The sequence below is a fragment of the Sardina pilchardus genome, chromosome 18 (genome assembly GCF_963854185.1).
Source record: "Sardina pilchardus chromosome 18, fSarPil1.1, whole genome shotgun sequence".
Taxonomy (NCBI): domain Eukaryota; kingdom Metazoa; phylum Chordata; class Actinopteri; order Clupeiformes; family Clupeidae; genus Sardina; species Sardina pilchardus.
Window position 1 is genome coordinate 29571569 of NC_085011.1, and position 25767 is coordinate 29597335.

At 47.0% G+C, this 25767-nt stretch overlaps 1 protein-coding gene across 3 annotated transcripts in view; it reads right to left on the reverse strand.

Annotated features, from left to right (window-relative positions):
* lyst (lysosomal trafficking regulator) overlaps window positions 1–25767 on the reverse strand; it is a 109288-nt gene that overhangs the window by 23633 nt on the left and 59888 nt on the right. For 2 of the 3 annotated variants that reach the window (XM_062520413.1, XM_062520412.1), the window contains 16 exons: window positions 24686–24859; window positions 22119–22268; window positions 21822–21959; window positions 21121–21319; window positions 19520–19654; window positions 17475–18219; window positions 14335–14515; window positions 12011–12180; window positions 10224–10454; window positions 8941–9107; window positions 7470–7619; window positions 5413–5604; window positions 3568–3761; window positions 2660–2869; window positions 750–926; window positions 191–267 (listed from right to left, as the gene is read on the reverse strand). In XM_062520413.1, coding sequence (XP_062376397.1) covers window positions 191–267; window positions 750–926; window positions 2660–2869; window positions 3568–3761; window positions 5413–5604; window positions 7470–7619; window positions 8941–9107; window positions 10224–10454; window positions 12011–12180; window positions 14335–14515; window positions 17475–18219; window positions 19520–19654; window positions 21121–21319; window positions 21822–21959; window positions 22119–22268; window positions 24686–24859 — 3290 coding nt within the window. Of the gene's footprint in view, window positions 1–190; window positions 268–749; window positions 927–2659; window positions 2870–3567; window positions 3762–5412; window positions 5605–6960; window positions 7117–7469; window positions 7620–8940; window positions 9108–10223; window positions 10455–12010; window positions 12181–14334; window positions 14516–17474; window positions 18220–19519; window positions 19655–21120; window positions 21320–21821; window positions 21960–22118; window positions 22269–24685; window positions 24860–25767 lie in introns of all 3 variants that reach the window. The other variant, XM_062520411.1, reaches the window with a different exon arrangement.

The window sequence follows — 25767 nt, forward strand, 5'->3', positions numbered from 1 at the left end:
TGAGCTGTGCTGTGCTGTGCTGTGCTGTGCTGTGCTGTGCTGTGCTGTGCTGTGCTGTGCTGTGCTGTGCTGTGCTGTGCTAGCTTGCTATCTGACTTTTGGAGTTTGGATGCATCTTATACACTGAAAGACCAGGCAGAGAAACCTAAATAAAAACTACATTTCCCATCAGTCCCTCTCTCGGTCTCACCTCTTCTGGGTAGTGGTCATCTTCTTCTCCCATGCTCCCTTGCTGGTCTTCTCCTCGGACTCATACTTGAGCTGCTCCTGAGGGGAGAACAGGATGTGGTCAGCAAAGCGGCTGCTTGCTTCAGTGGTGCAGTAAACAGAATTTTTTCGATTGTACGCACTACTAAAAAAAATCTATTAATCCCTGACTTTGCACACAAATGTATCTAGGTATGCTCACATACAAATGTGTATGCATCTGTTGCTGTGTATTTGTATTCTACATGTAAAGTGACCTTGGGCTCGGAAAGGTGCAAAATAAAAGTAACTAATTATGGTCATGGCTATGGTTATGCTATTTGGCAGACGCCTTTTTCCAAAGCGACATACAAACAAAAACAATACAATAACTAATTTAACAGTGAACAATTTCAAAAAGGTCAGATTACAGTAGGGAGAATAGCAAAGTACTATTATCTATATCTTACACCATATTACAATGATAACTAATAGCTAAACTATCATGCTTCTGTGTGCACTCATTGTGGCTGCACATGCTCTTGGTGTGGGGAAGTGCGCACCTCCTTGATGGCCTTGAGCAGGTCTGGTTTGGGTGGGGCGTTGGGGGGGATGCAGCGATGGCCGCACAGCTTGAGGGAGGTCATGAAGGTGTTGGCAGCTGCCTGCTCCTCTCGGCTCAGGCTGTCCTTGTGATCACGCAGCAACTCGTACAGATACAGAGCCAGCTTGGGCCCGTGCTGGAGGAGGGAGGGAGGGAGAGGGAGAAGAGAGAGAGAGAGAGAGACAGGGACAGGGGGGGCAGGGAGAGATAGAGAGAGAGAATAAGAGAAAGAAAGAAAAAGAAAAAGGGAGGAAAGGGAGGAGAGGGAGAGGGAGAGAAAGAGAGGGAGAGGGAGAGGGAGAGGGAGAGAGGGAGAGGTTACTTTATTCAACCCCAAGGAAAATGACAGAGCACAGGCACAGTCAGACACAGAGTCTGACACAGTGGCTAGAACGGGTCACTTTCATCGATCCGATCCCCCGAACTGCACCGTCATTTTCATCGATGATCTTTTCGTTTTCTGGCGACCCTTTTGAACTGCTCTTATTTCTAACTAGCGCTTTAGCACATCCATCATCACCCGACACCATCACTCACACTAGCCATTGTACTCCACCCTGAGGCACAGGATAACATAAACAAACGGATGGGTTATATAATCATGTACTTATTACGTAATCAGCCTATGTGAGCTAAGGTCCATATGGTAATAATACAGTAATAACTATAGAGAACACCAAATAGGCACCATTAGAATACTTTCATGCTACAAATTTGAATGTCATGTCAAATCATAGCAAATGATGTTGGTACCTATCAGTGTAAATGAACAGATAGGACACTTAATGAACACGTCAGGTTACTAGTGTTACGTGTTCCATCACACTTGTCCATATGCACGTATGCCTGCATGAGACACTGAGCCGTCTGCTGGAAGCTTGTTGATGTGAAGCGAGAGAGCAAGCGAGTGAGTGAGGAAAAAAGAGAGAGAGCATGAGAGAGAGTGAGTGGACAAAAAAGGGAGTGAAAGAGAGAGAGAATGAGAGAAAATGGCAGAGAATGAGAGAGTGAGTGAAAGATAGAGAGAGAGAGAAAATGAGAGAGGTAGAAAAAAGAGAAGGAGAAAAAGGAAAATGGGACTGCTACCATGGAAACGGCAAGAATTCGTGAGCATCATGAAGATGCTTTTTTCCTTGGTTATTTGTGTCACAACAGAAAGATGTCAGCTGACTGCAAACAGTATGCATGTAGAACAAACCCAAATGTCACTATTTTGCTCTCTCTCTCTTTCTCCATGTTTCTTTCCTTCTCTCACGCTTCCTTCCGATTGTTGTATGTGCACAAATGCCTTGTGATCTCTATGTTCAAAGGCACTTCCAAGACAGACACTCTTGCTCTGATAACCTTCGCTGTCAATCAAACCAAACAAAGACACACAAAAGGCCAACGTGCACACACTGCTATGGCAACAGCGCAGCTGTAGAAGAACCCTCTGCCACGACGATGAGTGATAACAGCCAGGGGGCTTGCTGCAGAAATGGCAAACTGATCTCTGCTCTTCTGCAGACGCTACAGATCCCTGGACCTCGTCCCCACCCCTCAGCCCACACTAGCAGAAATGAGACACTAGGGGCGCTGTGGTGCCTCTGTGCCACCCATGCCACCTGTACATTCTAATCCACATATGACTCCTAAATCCTAATCCACATGTACCTCCTAGCCCACCCATAATTCCTAATCCAACTATGACTCTTAATCCACATATGACTCCTAATCCACCAGTAACTCCTACTCCACATGACTCCTACTCCTCTGGTGACTCCTAATCCACCTGTAACTCCTAATCCACTGGTTACTCCTAATCCACTGATGACTCCTAATCCACCTGTAACTCCTAATCCACGTCCCCATGCCTGTGAATATCCTTACCTCGAGGCCTGGACTGAGGCTCTCCCGGAGGATCTCGGGGTGGCTGGGCTCACGGACGAACTCCAGCGCCTCCTTCCTCTGGGCCAGCGGCCGGGCGGGGCTGAGCGAGTGGACGAGCATCCGGCCGATCTGCACGCGGAACGTGTCCCGACACGACCACAGGACGCGCCGCCACTGCTGCCGCGGGGCACTGCCACGACCCGTGCTGCCCTGAAAACACACACACACACACACACACTGCATCCATAAAGGCAACCAAGGTACTATAATATCTAAATACAAACCATTATCTGTATTAGATTTAGAAACCATATATGCACGCAAAATCAGCAAAATTAACACATTATCTTCATAGAGAAAAAATAGCAACACACACACACACACACACACACACACACAATGTCATCAATCATCACAAGATCAACAACCAGACCTCATACAACGACGTCATATAATACATGAGGCCCTAGCTGCTCCAGCAGACACAACACAGAGTGAGCTGACATTTCTCCCAGGCAAAGGTCAACCAAATAATCACTCCCCATCAGAGCGCAGACAAAGACGAACATTATCTCTGTGGTCTCAACACTACTGCCGCTGCCCACCCCCCTGAAGCACCAACAGTGGCTAGGATAAGGCAGGAGTCACACTGAAGACAACATGGTGGTGGCAATGACAGAGGATACCGTAATCTCCCAACTATTATTAGCCACAGCTTATGCATTGATTTTGCTAAACAGCTATGAGGTAAATACATGGGGGCAGTTAATATGGGATTAATATAGTTTTGTTCCTTTTAGCTTGCATAAAACACTGTCCTGCGGCTTCTACACATTGCGGCTAATACACAGGAAATGACTGTACAACATTAATACACTGCATAATGCATAGCTTGGAGAAACACACACCAGGCCGATTTTGATGCCTTCCATCATGAGCTTGAGGATGTCCTTCTGGAAGGTCTTCATGTTGGTGGGGGGGAAAGGCGACGTTGGGGTGGAGCCGTTCTCTTCGGCTGCGTGCTCGCCAAACACCGGCGTGGTGGGCAGGTGCTCGGGGGACTCTGGGAAATTCAGGAGCTCGAAGAAGTCCTGGTTGGCGTCTGACGAGAGACAAAGTGGGAGTTACGCACTCAACTCAATGGAATCTCGAGACAAGGAATAGGGGTGCAAGTGCAGTGGCTAAGGAACTAGGCTAGCATGCAACAGTCTATAGGCTGTGGGCTCAATTCCCAGCTACACCGTTGTGACCTTTGGAAAGACACATCCCTGGGTGGCTCCAGGGGGACTACTGTCAGTCACTTTGCATAAAAGAAGAAATCAGATAAATAAATATATTTCAATATCCTGTTAAGTTAAGTTAAGAGCGAAACATCAGTGAACAGAAATTTACAAGTAGAGGTGGAAAAATGGGTAACACATAAAACATCCTGGCTGAGTCCAATTTATTTTAACACCAATCAGATGGAGAAATTCCATTAAACTAAATTAAATTCGCCACTTAAACCATCCAAAGAGCAGCATGGGTAATTTTCAGTGACTGAATTTGAAGTACTTGCTGAATGCATAAAATGGAAATCACTCAGACCCTCTGGGAGAGACAATTAAATCTTTTGATGACTTTGGAAAGGTTCAAGATCAGCGTCACCCCAAAGTTCATCCACTTAATTACAAAAAAGACCTTCTGGTCTTCTCTGTGTAGTAAGACTCGACAGAAGGACAACTGTTGGATTATTTGTGTAGCTCGTCTTAGATATGCCATGTGGTAAAATTATATAAAAAGAAGAAATAAAGGGCGGAGGCTTTGCAAAGCTATGTAGAGTATTCTATGTGGAGTATTCCATGTAGTCAAGTGGAAAAACACGGAAAGACATCCTGTGTAGCCAAGTGGATGAACTAGGAGGTTAGGTAACAGAAGAACGAGTGAGGACAAGAAAACAGAACTGGAGGAAGAGTGCGATGTGTGTATCAAAGATACAGAGCAGTCAGCCCATCTGGCCATGAACCTGTGTCTGTGGCATACTCACCTCCGAGTATCAAGATGAGCTTTAGGCTAAATCGCCCATCCCCATGCCCCTCATGTGGCTCACACATTGGGTGTATTGCCACTCTGTCAGAGCATTGGTTTTGTTCACTCTGTGAGAGTATACTGTAGGTAGCCTGTTGGCGGTGTGTGTAGATGTGTGTGTGTGTATGTACTCACCGTGGTAGATGAACCTGTTGACGGCTTGTTTGTGTGTGTGTGTGTGTGTGTGTGTGTGTGTGCTCACCGTGGTAGATGAGCCTGTTGACGGCGTGTTTGTGTGTGTGTGTGTGTGTGCTCACCGTGGTAGATGTGACGGCGTGCTGTGTGTGTGTGTGTGTGTGTGTGTGTGTGTGTGTGTGTGTGCGCTCACCATGGTAGATGAGCCTGTTGACGGCGTGCTTGCGTGCGTGCGCGCGCGCGCGTGTGTTCACCGTGGTAGATGAGCCTGTTGACTGCGTGTTTGTGTGTGTGTGTGTGTGTGTTCACCGTGGTAGATGAGCCTGTTGACGGAGTGTTTGCGCGTGTGTGTGCGTGTGTGTGCGTATGCTCACCGTGGTAGATGAGCCTGTTGGCGGAGTGTTTGCGTGTGTGTGTGTGTGTGCGTATGCTCACCGTGGTAGATGAGCCTGTTGGCGGAGTGTTTGTGTGTGTGTGTGTGTGTGTGTGTGTGTGCTCACCGTGGTAGATGAGCCTGTTGACTGCGTGCTTGTGTGTGTGTGTGTGCTCACCGTGGTAGATGAGCCTGTTGGCGGCGAGCACCACGAGGCGCTGCAGGCGCTGCACGAGCTCGGTCTCGCTGGCGCGGATGGGGTTCTCCTGGCTCATGCGCCGCTGCATCATCTGGGTCAGCTCGTCACTGGCCACCGAGCGCATCCGCATCAGCAGGGAGTCCGACTGGACCAGCGAGAAACGCCGCCGGCCTGGTGCACACACACACACACACACACACACCACACACACACACACACCAACCACACACACACACACACACACACACACACACACACACACACACACACACACACAAAAACAAACACACACACACACACACACACACACACAAAACACACAAAGCACACACACACACAGAATTATTATAGTTCATCCACTACAACACACTCTAAGCAAAGGAGCAAGCCCTCTGAGCCATGGTGGCTTGTGGCGGCTCTTCACTGTGCATGATAAATGGCCTGCATTTATCTAGCGCTTTTCTACTCCTTGGAGCACTCAGAGCGCCTAACTGATTAATTCCTCACAGTCGGCCGTTCACACGCACACTCACACACACAACGGCAGAGGCGGTCATGCAAGGCACTGCCCAGATCATCGGGAGCAGTTTGGGGTTCAACGCCTTGTCCACGGAGACTTTGGCAGGGTCAGGAGGGTTCGGCGTTAAGCCAGCGACCTTACGGACGACCTTGAACAACTCCTCTGCCTACTGAGCCACCACTGCAAGTGTTACTCCAATCAGATGATCAGTTAGGCTGAGGAGTGCGGACCCACCTCATCATCTCTGTGGCATTAAAGCCAAGTCCACCAGGGAGAACAAAGATAGGTCCACCATCTTAGCTTGCTATATAAAACAACTCAGATCAGAGTATTCTCGACATTGCAGCGACTTATGGTTTATGACAAAAAGGTGAAAACATACGCATGGATGGACAACTAAGGCGATTAAAGATTTGACATGAAACATTTAGCCGTTTGGTCAGGCCATTTTTCTATGGTACTTGATAGGGAAACTCACTCAATCCAGCTGTTGTAAACTTCAGACTGGAACGCTCTTTCCGTTCTATTTCACTCATCAGAATAGTTCTATGGCATTTTCAATGAACAATACAACCAGTTTTGTTTTCACCAATTGAAGCCCATAGGATGCCTTTTATGCTAACAGGAAATGATGTAGCTGCGATGTCAATTATAGCCTTCAACATAGGGCCAAAAGAGTTGACCTTCAACTTCAGTTACTATGGGTGAATAGGAATCAATATCTCAACCATATATGTATTAAATTATGATATATCTGAAACACACACACACACACACACACACACACACACACACACACACAGTTGGGCACCGGTACTCTGTGAGAGTACAGGGCAAGTTAAGGCCAAACCAAACCAAATCCAATCACACCAAACCACATCCACATGCAGTGGTTTGGTCATTAGTCAGGCCACTGCACAGCAAACCAGACAGGGCAGGCCCAGGGCGGAGCGCTTGCCACATCGGAGAGGAGGGCGTGAGGTGGAGTGGCGTGGGGTGGTCGCTACCTGAATCACTGGGAAAGAAATAGCCAGGAGACCCTGTGGGGGATGGGATCGGGGAGTCCAGGGTCAGGAAGCTTAAATGGGGCGGCAGGGGGATCTGCCCATAGGAGTGCTGGCGGGGAATGCGAGGGATTATGGAGTCTTTCAGCCCCATGGAACCTTGGGTAGGTGAGGAGGGAGGGAGGGATGAAGGGAGGAGGGGAGGGAGGAGGAGAGGGAGGGAGGAAGGGGCAGTTTAAGCATGAAATGGAGATATGAAATGGAGTCATCGAAACTAATCTTGACAACTGGTTCAAATGAGACGGAAAATGAAGAAACTGTCAAAAACCACAAAAACCCACGGAGTGAATTACAGAATGAAAAGTTCAATGAACATTCCTGTCGAAACGACACAATGTCCTGTGTGGAAGACACAACAGGAGGCTAATGAACTGCTGGGAGAGCTAATTACGTGACCGTGTCCCATGTTGACCGTTTCAAAGGGCAACCACAGGCGGCAGTGTTGCACTCACCTGCGATGCTCTTGCGCTTCTGGTACATGGCATGGTGAGGGGAGGTGGGCACTTGCACCGAGTTGCTCAGCTTCTGGTCCTGATTGGCTGTCGTCTTGATGAACTCGATGGCTGATTGGAGGATGCGAAACTGCAGGGCCACAGCCATTTCTGCAGAGACACACGGAAAAATCAGTGAGTCACTCCAGACTATTTTTAGATTCCTAGGAGCGTAAGAGCCTCAATAGTAAACTTTGGGACCTTGCTGCAGCCACTTTAGTAAAGGTCAAATATGCGGAAGAGATTATATCTCAAAAGAAACTACTTTGTATAAATAAAGAAGCAATAAAAAGGGCAATGCAATAAGTGAAGATCTGTGATAAGAGTACTCTTAGTCCAGACTTTCCAAAAGCAGCGGGTGGTTTCGCATCTCTCCACTCTGTAGGACAGTGAACTGACTTACAAACGAAGTGTGACGACATTAAGACAAAGACTGAATGATAGAAGTTTTGGTTTGCTGTGTGTTTTGAGCTGGCATAACATTTGCTGAAATCTGTGTTTCATGTAATAGTGACGTGGTTCCTGTAGTTTGCAAGCTGTTCAGGATGGCGCATGCTGTGTAAATGTGATTCATCACTTTATGAGATCTGTGATATCTTGTTGTGTTACACACCCTATACTGTAAATGTCGCACTTTTCCCCTATGTTGGACAAACATAGCACAGTACATTAGTTGTACCGTAATTTTCCAACTATTAGCCGCGGCTTATACATTGATTTAGCAAAATTTCTTCAGCTATGAGGTTATGGCATTAATATGTTTTTTTTCTTTTAACTCGTATAAAACACTGTCCTGTGGCTTATACACAATGCGGCTAATGCACAAGAAATCACTGTAGTGTTTTTGTGTAAAATTATGGCATTTCTGTAATGTTCACCAAGCAGATATAGCGTGGGCGTTTTAGTGTTTGTGTGTCCTACATGTCCTGCAGTGTGAGAGCGAGGACTGTTTTTTTTTTTTTTTAAGTATATTTTTTTGGCCTTTTTGCCTTTATTAGTATAGGACAGTGAAGACGTAGACAGGAAACAAGTGGGAGAGAGAGATGGGGTGGGATCGGGATATGACCGCAGGTCGGATCCGAACCTGGGTCCCCGTGGGCACTCAGACCCGTAAATGGTACGGGCGCTGTAGCCTGCTGCGCCACAGCGCCCCCCGAGCGAGCGAGGACTGTTTAACTAACTGTTTAACCAAATCTGTTCAGAGCGCAGCTCAAATTAACTACAGCTAATCATTTTTGTGTTTTGGAGAAATGGGTCCAGTCTGCACGTTTTGGATCAATTAACCTGCACAAGGGTGTATGCAGTGGTGGTGCAGGTGAGGTAGGGGTGTGTGTGTGTGTGTGTGTGTGTGTGTGTATACTAGTGGTACTGCATGTGAGAGGTATATGTACTGTATGTGTGTGTGTGTGTGTGCGTGTGTGTGTGTGTGTACCTTGAGTGCGGTGGACCCTGCTGCTCTGCATGTAGCCCAGTAGAGTGATGAGGTCCTCTATGATGCGGAAGTACTGGGAGCCCGAGGAGCTGCAGGAGTGGATGGTCACGGCCACCAGCAGCTGCTGCATATCACACATCAGCAGCCTGTAGTCACTAGGGGAGATCCTGCACCATCACACACACACACACACACACACACACACACACACACACACACACACACACACACACACACACACACCCCCACACACACACACACACGGACCATTACACACGGACACACGGACACACACACACACACACACACACACAGAGAGAGAGATACATAAAACACACAGATATACACAGACACATACACACACACATATATAAAACCACAAAGAATTGCACACACACAAAATAACATGGGTAAGTATGAAGAAATGCACGTTTTAAAACTTACACAGCCACTCATTTCCTGAAATTTTTATGTATTTTGAGGCAACAACCACGGTATCGTACATTATTGTAGATAAAGTAGGACTTTTTCCAAACAACTGCCATCACTGATCCATCAAAAATGACTTCAGTTAGTCATTTTTTATCACACTTCTGCCTGATATGCAAACCATACCAAATGTTCTGTCACACTGGATTACCAGGATTGTCTGATAAAACAGGGACCCATTTTTCACTATTTTTTTTTTTACTTTTTCCCCCATCATTTTGTAGATTAGTATTGACAGAGTATATGTGAAAATTAAAATGGAAGAACCTCTAGTGCCAAGCAGACACTGCGATTTTGACACGGTTCAACATCCTGACTCCTGAGTCGTATCTGACAAACTTTTTAAATTGGGCTGAATTCATGTTTAAACCATCTGATAAAAAAAGACGTCATCAACCTTACAGCTACGGTCAGATTCAAGTGGATTGCTGGCATGTGGTATTTTTGTATTTTTATATTTTCTTTTTGTCTATTTCTATTTATTCTATTTTTCTATATTTGTATTCTTCATCATTTGTAGTTTGTATTCATTGTGTACATAGGCTCAGAATGAGCATAGCAACTGTGTCCAACTGAAACGTGTGGTGCGAGCTGCCATATTGTACGTGACTGAAACAGAAACACACAGTATCTGCTCGGCTTTAGATGGTTCATTCTCCTGGCGTGGCTCTCATACGTTTATTTGTACAGTCTATATGGTTCTCACCCGTTCTCTAGGCCGTTTATTTGTACAGTCTATATGGTTCTCACCCGTTCTCTAGGCTGTTTATTCGTACAGTCTATATGGTTCTCACCCGTTCTCTAGGCCGTTGAGAGTGGACAGCGTGTTGAAGAGCACGTAGAGGAGGCCGTGGTCCAGCAGGATGTCGGCCAGCTTGGGACAGGCGTTGAGCAGCTGCAGCAGCACACACAGGGCGTTGTGCACCAGCGAGTTCTCGTACAGGGAGTTCTCAATCAGGCCCAGCACGGGGATGATGCAGCGCTTCCGGAACGGAGAGATCTGCTCCATCTCCTCCAGGTCCAGACTGGGATGAACGGGAATGTTGGGAATAGCGGAGAAGAGATGGTGGAGAACAGACAAACAATGAAAGAAGAGACCGGGTTTAAAGTAAGCCTTACAATTGAAGCTGAAGCTACAGAATCATAAATCAAAACAGACCATAATCTTTAAATAATGCACTGATCTTTGGGTTTAATGTGAGATAATTGCTGTGACTGAACACTGAAGCTCTGTGTTATGACTGTTTGATAATTCAATGATGGCAAATGTCATAAGTAGTGACCACTGTGTAGCAGACACAGCAGTAGATCGGCTATCAAGGAGTTGGAGAGAACTTTCTGTGGGTCAGTCCCATTCAGGATACACAGGCCGAAGCAGATTTATTTTTAACACCCCATCTTTCCAGCTAGCACTTTCTGACATCTTATTTCTCAGGCTGGGCTGTGGCCAAGACATAGAGTTGTGGTGCAGAGCAAGCAGAGTGGAGGGGAGGAGGGGGTCACAGCAGTGCACTGATCCCCAGGGAGCTTGCATGAGGACAGCAAAAACCATTCTATAAAAACAGGCATAAATGAGCAAATGAACCGGAAACATTGTATGGGGTGCTGCCTGCAGACAGCAATATTCACACCAAAAAAAAAGAAACAGGAAACAGAACTGCACACCCGATGTAGGTCTTTTTAAGATCTTTTAATCACCAAGTTCATACCGTATATGTTTCGACAAGCTGTCTTTACCCAGGTATCTCTGTCTTCGACAAGCTGTCTTCATCACCCCGATGGGAGACAGCTTGTCGAAACCTAGGTGAACTTGGTGATTAAACGAACCTTAATGAAGTTCCACTGGGTGTGTGGTAATATCTCCTGCAACTTCTCACAGCGTTAGCTCGGACAGGACGGTAGAGAGTGGTGAGGAAATGAGAGAGAGAGAAAGAGCGGGAGGCTGGATCGAGACTGGACCAGAGTATGATCCCTCACAGGGAAGCTACACCAGGCACAACATTTCAGTTGAGGTTCACGGAGCATACGCTGCAACAATTAGCTTCCACTAAAATCAATGGAACTGGCTGCACCAGTACAAGCCTGGCTGTTACAAATACTTTTCTGGACCACAATCACTACAGCTGGGCAACAGCTCTCCCCAAGAGAAATGGTCAATGATTCAACAAATACCTCTTTTAATAGAACTCATAAGTGCAACGGTAAAGGATCAGGGCTTATGTCTTAGCTGGACTCTGGAAAGCACTTTGTGACATACTCATATGCTACAGTGAAATACATATGGAACAGAGACAACAACAAACTTGCAAAATCCTCTAAACGCCACCTCAGTCAAAAATGAGATCACAATGGTGAGTGAATGCTCTCCACACATAGTAGTATGTAGTATACGCCAATGAAAATATTTAGATTAAAAACTTGCTAAATACCACTCTCCTCCTGGTCTCAAATATCGATTTGTAGGCAAAAACCTATAGGCGCTATAGGGGATAAACGCTCATTAAAAGAAAATGGATTTAGAGGGTTTTGCATCCGAACTCTTCACATGCACATGCAGTTTGCCTGGCGGACAGACACTTACTCCTCCTCTAAGCCTACGGGCCGCCCGAACAGCATCTCCAGGAAGCACTCGAGCAGGCCCTGGGTGCCCTGGTGCAGGTACAGCTGATTGGCCAGCAGAGAGAAGCCATGGTTCTTCAGGAACTTCTCCTTCTGCTCCTTAAAAGCACGGCTGAAGTAGGCGTCCAACAGCTGTGTGAGGGAGAGGAGCGAAAGAGAGGAGAGATGGAAAGAGAGAAGAGAGAGGGAGGAGAGAGGAGGAAAGGATAGAGGAAAAGGAGAGGGAAAGAGATAGGGAGAGAAAGAGAGGAGGGAGAATAGATTTGTTATAGGATGAGGGGGTTGGAGATATAGCAGAAGTAATAATATATTTCTCCTCTGATCTGCTTGCCAAACATCAATTTGAGAAGAAATGCATCATCTCGAGCAATCAGCTAGTCCGATCCCAGCAGAGCTTGCATTCAACTTTCTACAACTTCACAAGAAAGGAAACATGAAGGTGTATAGATAAGGGGAGTGAGACCATAAAGAGCAGAAAATATTGAGGAGATAAAAAATAAATGATGACCACGGAAAACATAAAAAAAGAATAATAATAATAAAAAAAAATTCTCGGGAGATAAAACAGAAATTCAGAGAAGAGCAGCAGCAAAACAAGAAAACAGTGCGGAGATGAAAGCCGAGAAGAAATGAGGAGAGCATAGGATAGGACACGAATAGCAATGGGAGCAATTACCAAGACAAAGACGGCAATAAAATAAAATACCAACCAAGCAGAGAGGAAACAAGGGAGAGGAGAGGGGAGGAGAAGAGAGGAGACCAGTGAGACTGGGTTAACAGAGGAGTCCTACACAGCAGGTTTTATATTTTCTGTTAGATGTCCTGCAGAAATCGTTAAACTGCCTGATGATGGGGATAAAAGAGGGTGCAATTGGAGAACTGCTTTAATTTGAACTTTACATACAGTATATGTAAGGAGCAAAACTATTTTTTTATTCTATTTTATTCCATTTCATTCTATTGTATCTTCATAGGATCTTTTAATTATTTAGTTGAGACATTGGATGAATGTATATAACTATAAAAGAGCCTACCATAATTCACATTTGGAATAACATAGTTTAAACTTTAACTTAAAAAAAGTTCAGCATAACAAGAAAAAAAAAGAAAAGAACAAAACAATTCTTAAAACATTGTGCTCGAGAGGCATCGTACATTATTTATAACACCTTGAGCCTAGATTTGGCTTCTGTAAGCCAGTTTGTTTTTTTCCATGAGTATACATGGATTCAGGGGGGTTTAAACCTCCTAGAAGGTGGACGTGGGCTGAGTGATGGCTCTCAAACACCACCATGGGCTCCTCCCGGACTTTGCTCAGAACACACCATTTAAAGACAGAGCTGTTAGAGACAGGCCTTTCTGAGGCCCAGCTGGATGAGTGGCGAGGGAGGGGTGGTTGAGCAGCACGGTGAGAGCCTCCGGCTGGGTTTACATGAGTGAGCCTATCTGACTTCACACATGATAAATAAAAAGTTTACTTTACAAGTATTTTTTTCCACTAATGTAATGTTCATATTCTATAAATCACTTCGGACAAAATACCATAACTATAGATAACTACCTGGCCTAAAACCTTTTTGTGCTTCAGTCCAAATCATGTCAGCATTCAAAGTATTCTTAGCATTGATATCAGAAAGCAGCAGTGATGGTGCTTTTCAATGTGTTCCCGGTAAAATAAGGGCTTTTAAAAGCATCAACGCTATCTTCAGAGCCTGGACGTGTCTGTTATTTTGATTCTATACATAGATTCAGATCTAGAACATACGTGTATACAAGACCTTAATTACTCAAAGCCATGCCAAATTTGGACTTGACTTGATTTCTTATTTGGAAAAAAAATAAACTGTTCATTTTTAAAATGTATATTTCTGCCAAATGTTATATTTTGTCTTGTGCCTATACATTTCAGGGCAGAAGAAACTTAGAGCTAAACGACAACGCCGGTGCTACCTAGTTCAAAATGCTGCAGCCAACAGCTACAGTAGAGTAGCCAGGCAGGTACAGTGCTACACTCTGGGGGAATGGCTTTAAGGATCTATGGGAAACACTCCTTTAAGACTGACAGAGTTGAGAGCTGAGAGTTGAAAGGTGAGAGTTGAAAGGTTAAAAGTGAGAGTTGAGTGTTGAGAGTTAAGAGGTGAGGTGTAAGGTGTGAGACTTGAGAGGTGTGTTGAGAGGTGAGAGTTGAGTGTTGAGTGTTGAGTGTTGAGTGTTGAGTGTTGAGTGTTGAGTGTTGAGTGTTGAGTGGTCAGTGTTGAGCTGTGAGGTGTGAGAGTTGAGACTGGCCTTCATGACGCCCTGCTGGACGAGAGGGGAGGGGTGGTTGACGAGCACGATGAGGGCCTCTGGCTGGACCAGCTTGTCCATCACGTCCTCCAGCATGAGGTCCGGCAGCAGCAGCAGCACACCCCGCAGCAGCTCATACAGCCCACAGCACACCAGCACCAGGCAGTCCTCTGTGCTCGACCTGGACACACACACACACACAACACACACACACACACACACACACACACAAATACAAATCATGACATATACAGTACATGCAAAAGTACACATGGGTAAACAGACACACATACACACACTCATATAACAAGTGAGTTTGAGTACATACACAAACACCACAAATGTTGTCAGTGTTATACTAAGAAATCAGACAAAATACTATTTCCGCCCCCACAATTGATCCTTTCAGACAAACTGACAACATTAGACAGCCCTCACCAATGCAATTGTCTCTCCCAGTGATTGAAAATGCTGTAATCTTGTCATATTTTGTTCATAATAGGTACATTCCACGGGAGTATTGTTTCCACTTGTTGTGATCTAAATCCCACACTGTGTTAAGTATGACTAAGAGGCCTAATACCAGCATATTCAAACACTATCACTAAAAACAAACAGACCTCCTGAACCAGTAATATTCGTGATATCGCACTTGTTTTTGAGGAAAGAAGGCAGTAAGATTGTCTTTAGAGCAGACTGAGTCAGGGGTGGAGCTCTTCAAATGGTTGTTAATCAGTCATGTCTTCAGGTGCGGAGTGCTTGTTTTTAATATTTCACTGAGCCCAAGTTATGAATGCTGAATTTCACAGATGAGTAGACACAGTTTGCATGATGACCGCACACCCAACAGGTTGGCATGTTTTAAAACCCCCAACCGCAGTACCAGAAGGTGGCAAAGCAATTTGTGCAGCGCTGGCCACAAAATCACAGCCTAGTGGTTAGAGCTTGACATGGTCAAAGGTCACCATCGCTGGTGCTTTGCTCAGTGCAGTGGCAAACCTCCAAATGATACCAGAGTGAATTTAACTACTGGGCTTGACGTTACTCTGCTTTTCACTTTTGATATTCAGCTTGCTCAGACTGTTGGACCATTTGAACCTTTTAGAATAGATTCTACAGCAATAATTACTGATTTTAGCATCTCTTCTCTCTCTCTCACTCACACACACACACACACACACACACACACACACACACACTTTACAGAGAACGGTGACTGAGAAACAATGCTAACGAATGGATATACTGTATAGCAAGAACTGTGCATGGAGAGCACCATACAGTACCTCTTCAGCTCTATGCAGTTTAAGATCAACTCATGTGGAAAGTGGACAAAAGCAAACAGGAAGTGTGGCACAGCTGATTATAGCCTAGCCGACTAAAACCAATATAGCGCAGACCATTTCTGGAGGCACTACAAAACCTTCCGTGCTTCGCCCACTTAAAACGTCTACCATCACCTGAACTGCACACACACACACACACACACACACACACACACACACACACACACACACACACACACACACACACACACACACACACACACACACACACACACACACACACACACACACACACACACACACACACACACACACACACACACACACACACACACACACACACACACACACACACACACACAGTGTAGCGCTCATTCACCAGAGCAGGCAGATGGGCATGGTGAGGCCAGCGCAGGTTGCTCCAGATAAAAGGCTCGATGCGATAAAGATGAAGGTCTCAGTGAGCCGATGACCAAAGGCCACGGCCATGAAAGACGCGCTGGTGAATGGGACCGCGGGATGAAAGCCACGCGGCGGGCGGAACAGGGCGAGGCCGCCAGCCCCTCGCTAGAGAGTGGGCTGCTGTGTCTGGGAGCTTAATGGGAGACGGACACTTAAAATGCGAGATAAAGGCTAATTACAGATCGTGTTCCCGCGGACAAGACTGCAAAGACGGACCGCTACTGTAGCAGGAACACGACAACAACAACAACAAAGACAGAATGCCTGTCTGCAGGGCCGTAAATGGAGCGCGCTGGCGTGGTGGAAATGGACCCTTCCTCTCCCTCTCCCTCTCCCTCTCCCTCTCCCTCTCCCTCTCCCTCAGAAATGGACTGGGGGAGGAAAAAACTGAATTCACACAATCCATTAAGACATGCAATCTGTGACGAGAATGGAAGAAAGCCTCCCTTGATGTTTAAGGAGACATCATCACAAGCCCCCTGTGCTAGCAAGGCTTTTCAAACAAGTGCTTTTGGTGGGCTCGGTGTGGGCTGAGAGGCGGCCCAAAGGATTTGTGGGATGGCAAATGCACTGGGCCCACAGGAGAGAGAGAGAGAGAGAGAGAGAGAGAGAGAGAGAGAGAGAGCAGGTGCTCTTTAAGAGGGGCATTAGCGCGGGGCCGCCGACACCACCGGGGAGGTCACCGGGCCACGGGGAGCGTCAAAAGCACCAGCCTCATTGGCATGCATGAGGAGGAAGATGAGGTGTTCTACAGTACAGCAACCAGGGCCCAGGAACACGCCAATATGGACTCCATCCTCTGCCTGTACAATATAGAGCTATATATAAACTGTGGAGGGCATTGAATGGAATAGAATAGAATAGAATACAGTATATACTTTTTTGATCCCGTGAGGGAAATTCTTTTCTCTGCATTTAACCGAATTAGTGAACACACACAGCACACACACAGTGAGGTGAATCACACACTAACCCAGAGCAGTGAGCTGCCTGCCCAACCAGCGGCGCTCGGGGAGCAGTGAGGGGTTAGGTGCCTTGCTCAAGGGCACTTCAGCCGTGGTGGACTGGTCGGGGATCGAACCGGCAACCCTCCGGTTACAAGCCCGAAGCCCTAACCAGTACACCACGGCTGATTGTGAAAGACTTTAGCCGCAAAAAAAGACCCAAATAAAACATTTTTTCCCTTGAGAATTTGTTGTAATGCATCGTAAATGGTTGTAATAGAGTCGATATTATAGTTTTAGTCTAATAATTTTTTCTGAAGGATCAATTTTGATGTGAGGATAAGATACATTAAACTATGTGTGTTTCAAAAGGTCTCTGCTAGGTGGATGGCCAGCATACAGTAGACTCTTTTAGCTTTTTAGCCTCACAGGCAACCGAAAGACTCACCTGTCGTTGCAGGAGTCCGCCTTGCTCTGTGCCCTCTCGTAGCCGGGCGAGTAGGTGTAGCTCTCCCAGTCGTCGGGCGGCGGCGTGCGGTCGGCCACACTGGGCCAGCGGCCGATGGCCAGCGAGCCGTTCTGGGCGGGGAAGGCCAGTCCCAGGCTGGCCAGGTTGCTCTGGCTGCGCTGGAACGACTGGATGCCCTTGAGGCTGTCGGGTCGCCGTGGCGCCGCGTCCTCCCCCGCCCAGTCGAAGCGGTCCTCGGACTCGGCGCTCAGGCTGCCGTCCGCCAGGCCCGCGTGCTCCGCCTCTCCTCCGCCCGCTCCATCCTCCTGAGGCCTCGGCTCGTCCCGCTCGCCGTCGTCGTTGTTGCGGTCGTCGTCCGCTTCCTCCTCCACGTTGATGGACGGGGGGCGCAGGCGCTCCATGCCGCCCGCTGCTCCGGCGCTGTCCACCGAGTCGCAGATGGTCTTGGCCGACTCGCAGCTGCTGAGGAGCTGCTCGTCCCCGCCGCCGCCGCGCTTCAGCGTCTCCGTGCTGCCCAGCACCTGTTTGGCGGCCAGCGAGACGCCGCCGTCCTCGGCCTCGGGGGCTCCTCCGGTGGGGGTCGGGGTGGGCGTGGTGGCGGCGGCGGCGCCGGGGCTGAGGTAGGCCATGCGTGGGCTCAGCGTGGGGGACGAGTGGGGGGAGGGACGCAGGCTCGGGGGCCGCAGAGAGCAGGAGTCCTCCGCAGTAGGCTCTGGAGACGGAGCTGGGGAGAGAGGGGAGCACAGAGACACACATAAGGACACCGACAACAACACAGATTCCTTTAAAATAGTGCTTTTTCTTAGCACACTTAATTAAGGCAAATCCTTTTTTTTGTGAAAGCATATTTGTTTGAGGTTGGGGGGGGGGGGGGGTCACCTCAACCATCACTAATGTGTAGTACCAACCTGGGATTTCATTAATCTGGTAAATGCATTCACCAGGTACAGGGTACATGAAAATAGATTACAGGACACAGGACAGGATTTCAGAGTAACACTGCCGTTCTTGAGTATTTCATTAGTGCAGAACATCGCTGAGTACAATATTACTTCAACAGAAGTACTCTGGTTCAAATTATGCTACTATACTTTGTAACCACACACACTTTGAAGGGCCGTCTTTATGGAAATTCTGGGATTTTAAACACATTGTGCCAGCCACACTGAATGCCAAGAGAAACAATTAGGGCAGTGTTTAATTTTAAGTAAAAAGTAACAAATTGGATCAAAATGGAACCATTAACAGCTTGAATGCACATATTGAAAATATAAAGACATTAATAAATAAATAAATGACTTTTAATTCTACGAAACAAGGGCTGTGAGGGTGAATACCCTGCACACCTGTTTCTTTTGACTGTGCCCTCTGATTGCACCCCAGCCTTTCTCAATGGCTCGTTTTAAAAAGCCTCCCAAGAGCTGTAATTGATTTGTGACTGAAAAGGTCGGACACTTCAATAAATATCAAAGCCTCCGTCAGAATGTGTGGACAGGCGACACACAGAAAACACAACGAGATTCTCTGTCATATTATAATGACCAATGCTTTGCCTTTTAGTCTGCTGAAAGCTGTGCCCTCCCATGTAGGTCTGGTCCTCCCTACCAGACTCCTGACCAACACATTAAGAACTTGGTGTTAGAATCTGGTCCTTATATAATTATCCTATTAATGCATCCCCAAAAGACCTGGCCAGTGCATTAATATGGCCCTGTGCTAACTGTGAGTTCAAATTCGGCAAACATGTTTTCTCTGAAGCGGTCAACATTGCATTTCCACTGTAACCCTTTTGTCTATGTTCACGAAAAACCTACCTCCTCACTGTTCGCTCAAACTTAAACAGAAAACTCAAACAGAAAACAATTTGCAAATTTGAACGTTTGTGTGGCGTGGAGTGGTGCTGTGTTGTGTTGTGGAGTAGTGCTGTGTTGTGTCGTGGCGAGGAGTGGAGTGGCGTTGTGTGGTACGGTGTAGCTTGAAAATGCATGCCACGTCTCGGCATGACTCAGCGATCTCCAGCTTACCTCCGTCGTGGTGCGCACCCTCGGTAAAGGCGGTGGGAGAGAGGGAAACCACAGAGCTGCAGGCCGACTTGCCCCCACTACTGGAGTGCCTGAGGTACATCATCGACTGGACCTTCTCCTGGTACAGCTTGCCATCTGTACACACACACACACACACACACACACACACACACACACACACACACACACACACACACACACACACACACACACACACACACACACACACACACACACACACACACACACACACACACACACACACACACACACACACACACACACACACACACACACACACACACACACACACACACACATACACTTTAAAAAGTGGGCACTGTGTTGGTATGTTGGGCCGTGGGCTAAAGCTAGATCAATTACTTGTGTCTTCAGGCAAGTCCAATTACTATGCTGCGTGCAGCCAATAGAGCCAGCAGGTACAAAAAAGCAAATGCTGACGGACGCCCTTGACAGAGACAAGAGGAATCACAAATCACGCCTGCACGCTAACAGAATAGCGATAGCATCATTACATGCTGGCGTGCTACGGCACAGCTACTTTGACAAGTTCAAAGGCTCCACTGGATTGACATCCCCCCGATAGCTCAAATGGCATGCTAGGGCTGCAGAGCTAATGATGCCTTTAGTTCAGTGGTAAGGGGCTAGGGAGCTGATGAAACTATAGGGGTAGGCATGGTTACCAAATCACTGGGATAAAACGTTTGAAGCCTAAGTATTCAAATTACTTATATATCTGGCAAACATTGCGTACATGCATAGAATCATGGGACATAATGAGGTTTCACTGCTCATTCGTGGAGATGACAGACATTCTCACAAGTGAATATGATCAGATGATGCTACATACAATCACAAGAAAATGTTTTTCTTGAGTATTTTCTACTCACTACAGCCTCTATCTACTGCTTCCGCAACAAAAAAACTGAGTAGCCTAACTGCTCGTGGACACTAGGAATATCCAAACATAATAATGGTTAATGTGCACACTCCTAACTGCACTCTTAGAACAAATGCATTGAAAAACAACACAACACAACATAATGTCCAGATAGGGACAACAACACACAGTTTGTGTTGTTTCCAACACATTGCTTTTGTTTTTGGTTTCAAGAGTGTACACAGTATGTGTTGAAAATAACACAAATTGTGCTGAAAACAACACAACTTGCGTTGTTTTTTAACACATCTCTATGTCCAGATAGGTTTTGTGTGTGCTTCCAAAACATTTGTTTTAAGAGTGCGTGGCCTTAGTTAATAGCGCCTCAATTATGATCAGCTACAGCAGCCTCACCTATAGTACTGTATGTACAAGGGAGAAGAAGCAGCTTTAGGACGTAATCTATGAACAGCTTTACATCTCATAACTTCAGAGGATCGTATATGAACGGCTTCAGAACTTTACCCCTACGATCAGCGATAGTGCCTTCATCTATGATCAGCGATAGTGCCTTCATCTATGATCAGCGATAGTGCCTTCATCTATGATCAGCGATAGTGCCTTCATCTATGATCAGCGATGGCGTCTCGCTTATGACAGTCAACAGCGCCTCACTTGCGCTCAGCTGCAGCAGCCTCACCTATGTGCAGGGAGAAGAAGAAGCTGGTGGGGGTGTGGCAGACGTAGGTGTTGGTGGCTGGGTGCACGGCCAGGAGGAAGTTGTAGACCAGCTTGAGAAGGCTCAGGTCCGGCGGGGAGCCCAGCACTTCCTGGATGATCTTCACGAAGGAGAGACACACCTCCTGAGGGATGGCGGTCAGGTGCCCATCTCGATGCTCCTGTGTGTGTGCGCACGTGTGTGTGTGTGTGTGTGTGTGCATATGTGTGTGTTTGTGTGAGATGAGAGACAAGACAGAAAAGTAGTTGGTGAGAAAGATGTTGTAGGCAGTTATGATAGTTTACCTGTTCTGTTTTATAGTTTTTGCAGTTATATTACAGAACAGATACATTACCTTCATACAAATGTAGTATAACCAGTGGCAATATGTCTGTATGGACTCAGTCACTTATACCGTATTTTGGTTGTTGCTAACTAAAGCACCTGAGTATTTTGCTTGCTAACTAAAGCACCTGAGTGTTTTTGTTTTTGGGTCTGAGGGGCAGGAGATGAGTGCTGGGTCCGCACCTGTATTTGACCCGACCAGACCTTGTGTGCCTGTGTGTTCAGTTCAGTGATCTTACCTTACCAGTCAATCTTGACCTTATCTACCTATCTTGAACGTACATCCTGCTAGCGGAGTGTTAGTGTGAGGACTGAGGAGGGGATGGAGAGTGGCGTACCTGAAGCACCTGACAGGTGAGAAGGAAGCGGTGCACCACCTGAGCCTTGAGCAGCTGGCGGACGTTGAACATCTGGTGGGGGTGGTGCACTCTGATAAGGATCTCCAGTGCAGCCAGCAGCGTCTCCCACACACCACACTGGAGCGGAAACACACACACACACACACACGCGCGCATGCACACACACACAGTTATTGCTCAAGTAAAATACCAATATATCCTAACTCCAAAACAACCTTGCAGTTTGTGAGATTTAGCACTATCTTAGTGCTTGTGTCCAGGTGGTGCTATGTTTACCTGAGCCTTAGCCCAGATCTTCCAGTCCAGTAGGATCTCGGAGAGGAGCTTGAGGTCCTGGACGACGGCAGTGGACTCCACATCCAGGTGGAAGTGTCCGTCCTCCCCTAGCGTCAGAATGGAGTCACTGCAGCAGCCGTCCAGCAATGTCTGAAAGAAAAACAAAAAAGATTTCTTTCTAAAATACATTTTTATAAAAGATTCATTTATGGGCTTTTCAAGCCTTTCTGACAGTGGACAGTTAGGCAGGAAATGAGTGGGATGGAGAAATGACCTCAGGCTGGACTCCAACCTCGTGGGCACAGGAGCCGGAAGTGGTATGGGATGCTGTCGCTTGAGCAACAGCCCCATAAGGATGATTTAAAAAGCATATACAGTATATACTGGGTGCTTCTGCATTTAATTGGACTAGGAGCGTGGAGTTTGACAGGAAATGAGTGGGAGAGAGAGATGGGAGAAGGGTAAGGAAATGACCACGGGTTGGAATGGACGCCAGGTCCCCTTGGACACTCAGAGCCTGGTGTGGTCAGGATGCTACCACTTACGCCACCGCTCACCCAGACAAAAGGATGAATAATGGGTTGTGCTGATGGCTGGAGATAAACTTGTGAATTCATTCCATCTCAATCCAGCCTTGCTCTGTATTGTGCTAGAGCCCTACAGGGCTGTTGGGACCTGCACAGACACCATGACACTCCTCCATTCTTTGCTATCGGTTTCCTTTGAGACCTCCCAATAGTCCATTGCTGTCCACTGTGCGTCGTAACTCTGCATTAGGACACAGCAGTTTCGTTTGCATTGTCCCCCCTCACATCCATTGATTTGCCATTCTGGCTTCCTCATCACAGCATGCCATATGTACAGTAACGCCAGCAGGCGCTACGCAAGCTACCTTCGTTCACAGAGCCACACACTGAACTCTCCAGTGAGAGTCACTGATTGAAATGTAACCTATTGCCTAACTGGATTCTTAGACTAATGGACTGCCAGCCACACACACACACACACACACACACACACACGCACACACACCCACCCACATGTGCGCACGTATGCATGTACTGTACATGTCATTTGAGCCTAGGGTTTAGTACCCATATGAATATTGCTACTGCTTCCCCGAGGAGGCATGACTTCAGCCTTGCAGAGTGACTGGAGGCTCAAAGAGATATGCCTCAGTTGTCTCGCGGGATGCCAACACAAACATACTGCTTTGTCAATACAATTACCTGCTCACACAGAGAAATCCTATTTTTATTGACTGGAGCAAAACGCATTTGGTAAGAAAAAACAAAACAAAACAAAACAAAAAACCCCGGAAAACTAATAAACGCAGGGGTGGATTTAACAAATATCCACCCCACAGATGCCGGATGGCTAATGCGGTGTTCTGGCAGGCTCTTCAGCCGCGCTGGCGCTGGCGCGCACAGAGGGGCATGTCAGCCTGAGCTAATGACGGGGCTGGTTGATCTGGTTAGCACAGGCTGGGGTCAGAGCGTCTGATAGCATTAGCGTCTCTGTTAGCGTAGCCTGCAGCTAGCCGGGCAGGCTGGATTTCTCTTGGGAAGTGTGTGATGTGATCGCATACAGCGCACATGACAGCAGGGGGACATGCGGCCTGTGCTCTCTGTAGGTGCCTCTCATGCAGCGTTTATACGTCCTCCCTCGCTCCTCGGGCCTCGATCCTCACTGATCTACATAAAGAATGATGGGGGGGAAACAATGGGATAGTCTATCCAGTGTTAGGTATAGATCAGTGGGAACGCCCCTCGAGGATCGAGCATCGAGGATCGAGGAGGCATGTTGAGAGGCACCCTACAGTACGTTGTTGGCTTTTGTAGCTTTCATCCAATAGGACAGTGACAAGAGCAACAGGAAGGAAGTGGGTGGGGCCGGGAAATGACCCGGAAGGCACTCAAACCTGGGTCCCCCGTGGACCCGAACCTATGGACACTGTAGCCAGCTGAGCGCACAGTGCCCTCCCCTGCGCCCAGTGTTTGGGCATTTCCCAATCTTGTCGAGTAGTCGTAGTCATGTTCCACAACGCACACAAAGAAAAAAAATCTCGATTGTCTGGCTTGTATTAAATGGAGCGGTTGTGCTATGATATCATTCGGTTGTAGAGATGCATTCCACGTCTCGCCTCAATCAGCAAGCTGAAGCGGAAACAAGCCATTCAGGAGAATAATCACCACACTCTACGTGCATGTGTATTCATTAGAGAGCTTGCCTATGCACACAACAACAACTCGTTGATAGTACAATGGGACAAAAAAAATCCAAACAGTTCCAGACCAATGCATCAATTTCAGCGTTAAACAGTAGGGGCTCATTAATGGAAAAGCCAGAGATAACACAACATGTCAAGTAAACAGTTCACGAGGGGCCTCTCTGCAGTACCCCTGAAGCCCAGTAGGCCACACTGTTGAACACAAATCAACACTGTTGAACATGAACCACAACAAAGAGTGAAGAAAGTCTTCTGTGGTCTTCAGCAACAACAGCTCAGTGTTTTAGTAGACATGGCCGGGTGTTGAGAAACAGCTGGTGAGTCCGGCCAGGCTCACCTTGAGAATGTGATATCCCACGATGCACTTGGACTTGATGAGGACCTGGTGAATCATGGAGTAGCCGTTGTAGCATTCCATCTCGTGTGTGCGGTGGTGGTTGAACTTGACCAGGGACAGGAGCACCTGCAGGGCCAAAGCCTGGGTCCTCTCACAGTCACTCAGCTCCACAGCCTGGGGGGAGGGAGGGAGAGAGAGGAAGAAAAAGAAAGAGAGAGAGATGAAATAAAGTGAAACAAACAAAGTGAAAACAAATGCAGTAAAATGGCAGAGAAAGACAAACAAGGTGAAATTAAAAGACAGATGAAGGCAGAGAGAGTGAGAGAGAGAGAGAGAGTCTACACATAAAATACACAAACAAGACAGACAGAATTGCAAGAGTAGGCATTGGAGGGGAAGCTCATGAGATATGCAACCTTGTCTTACGGTGGGGGCTTACTCATCAGAGTGTTCTGGATAACAAGACAAGTGTACTTTGTGTCAAAACATGAGAAGAAAATCTATGTTGCTTGTAGGGAACTCCCATATCAGACCTGAAATGTTGAATTTATAGTAGAAGCAAAATCTACAGTAATCTAATCTTTGCTTTGGGGAAAAGATCATCACTACAAATCAGGTTACGATCTGGGCAAACTGTGCCAGAACAGCTGACATTTCCCTGGAAAAAAACAGTGAAGTATGAGGAGTGGATAAAGGAATAGAAAATGAGTGTGTGTGTGTGTGTGTGTGTGTGTGTGTGTGTGTGTGTGTGTGTGTGTGTGTGTGTGTGTGTGTGTGTGTGTGTGTGTGTGTGTGTGTGTGTGTGTGTGTGTGTGTGTGTGTGTGTGTGTACCAATCAGCCGACGCTACAGGAACATGGCCGAGCGTATCCTGGCACGGTCAGTCCAAAACCTCCTGACCTCTCTCCTCTCCTGGATATTACAGTGATAGCAGATCCACTAAGCTGGAAATGTCATTAAAGCCCAGCCCCATGACCAAAACAACTAATCCTTACGAGGGCTGCCCAGGGTAACGAGCAAGCAGAAGAGAGGGGATGTGATGGCACATGGCTAGGTAGCCTACATGGCTGGGGAAGAGTTTAA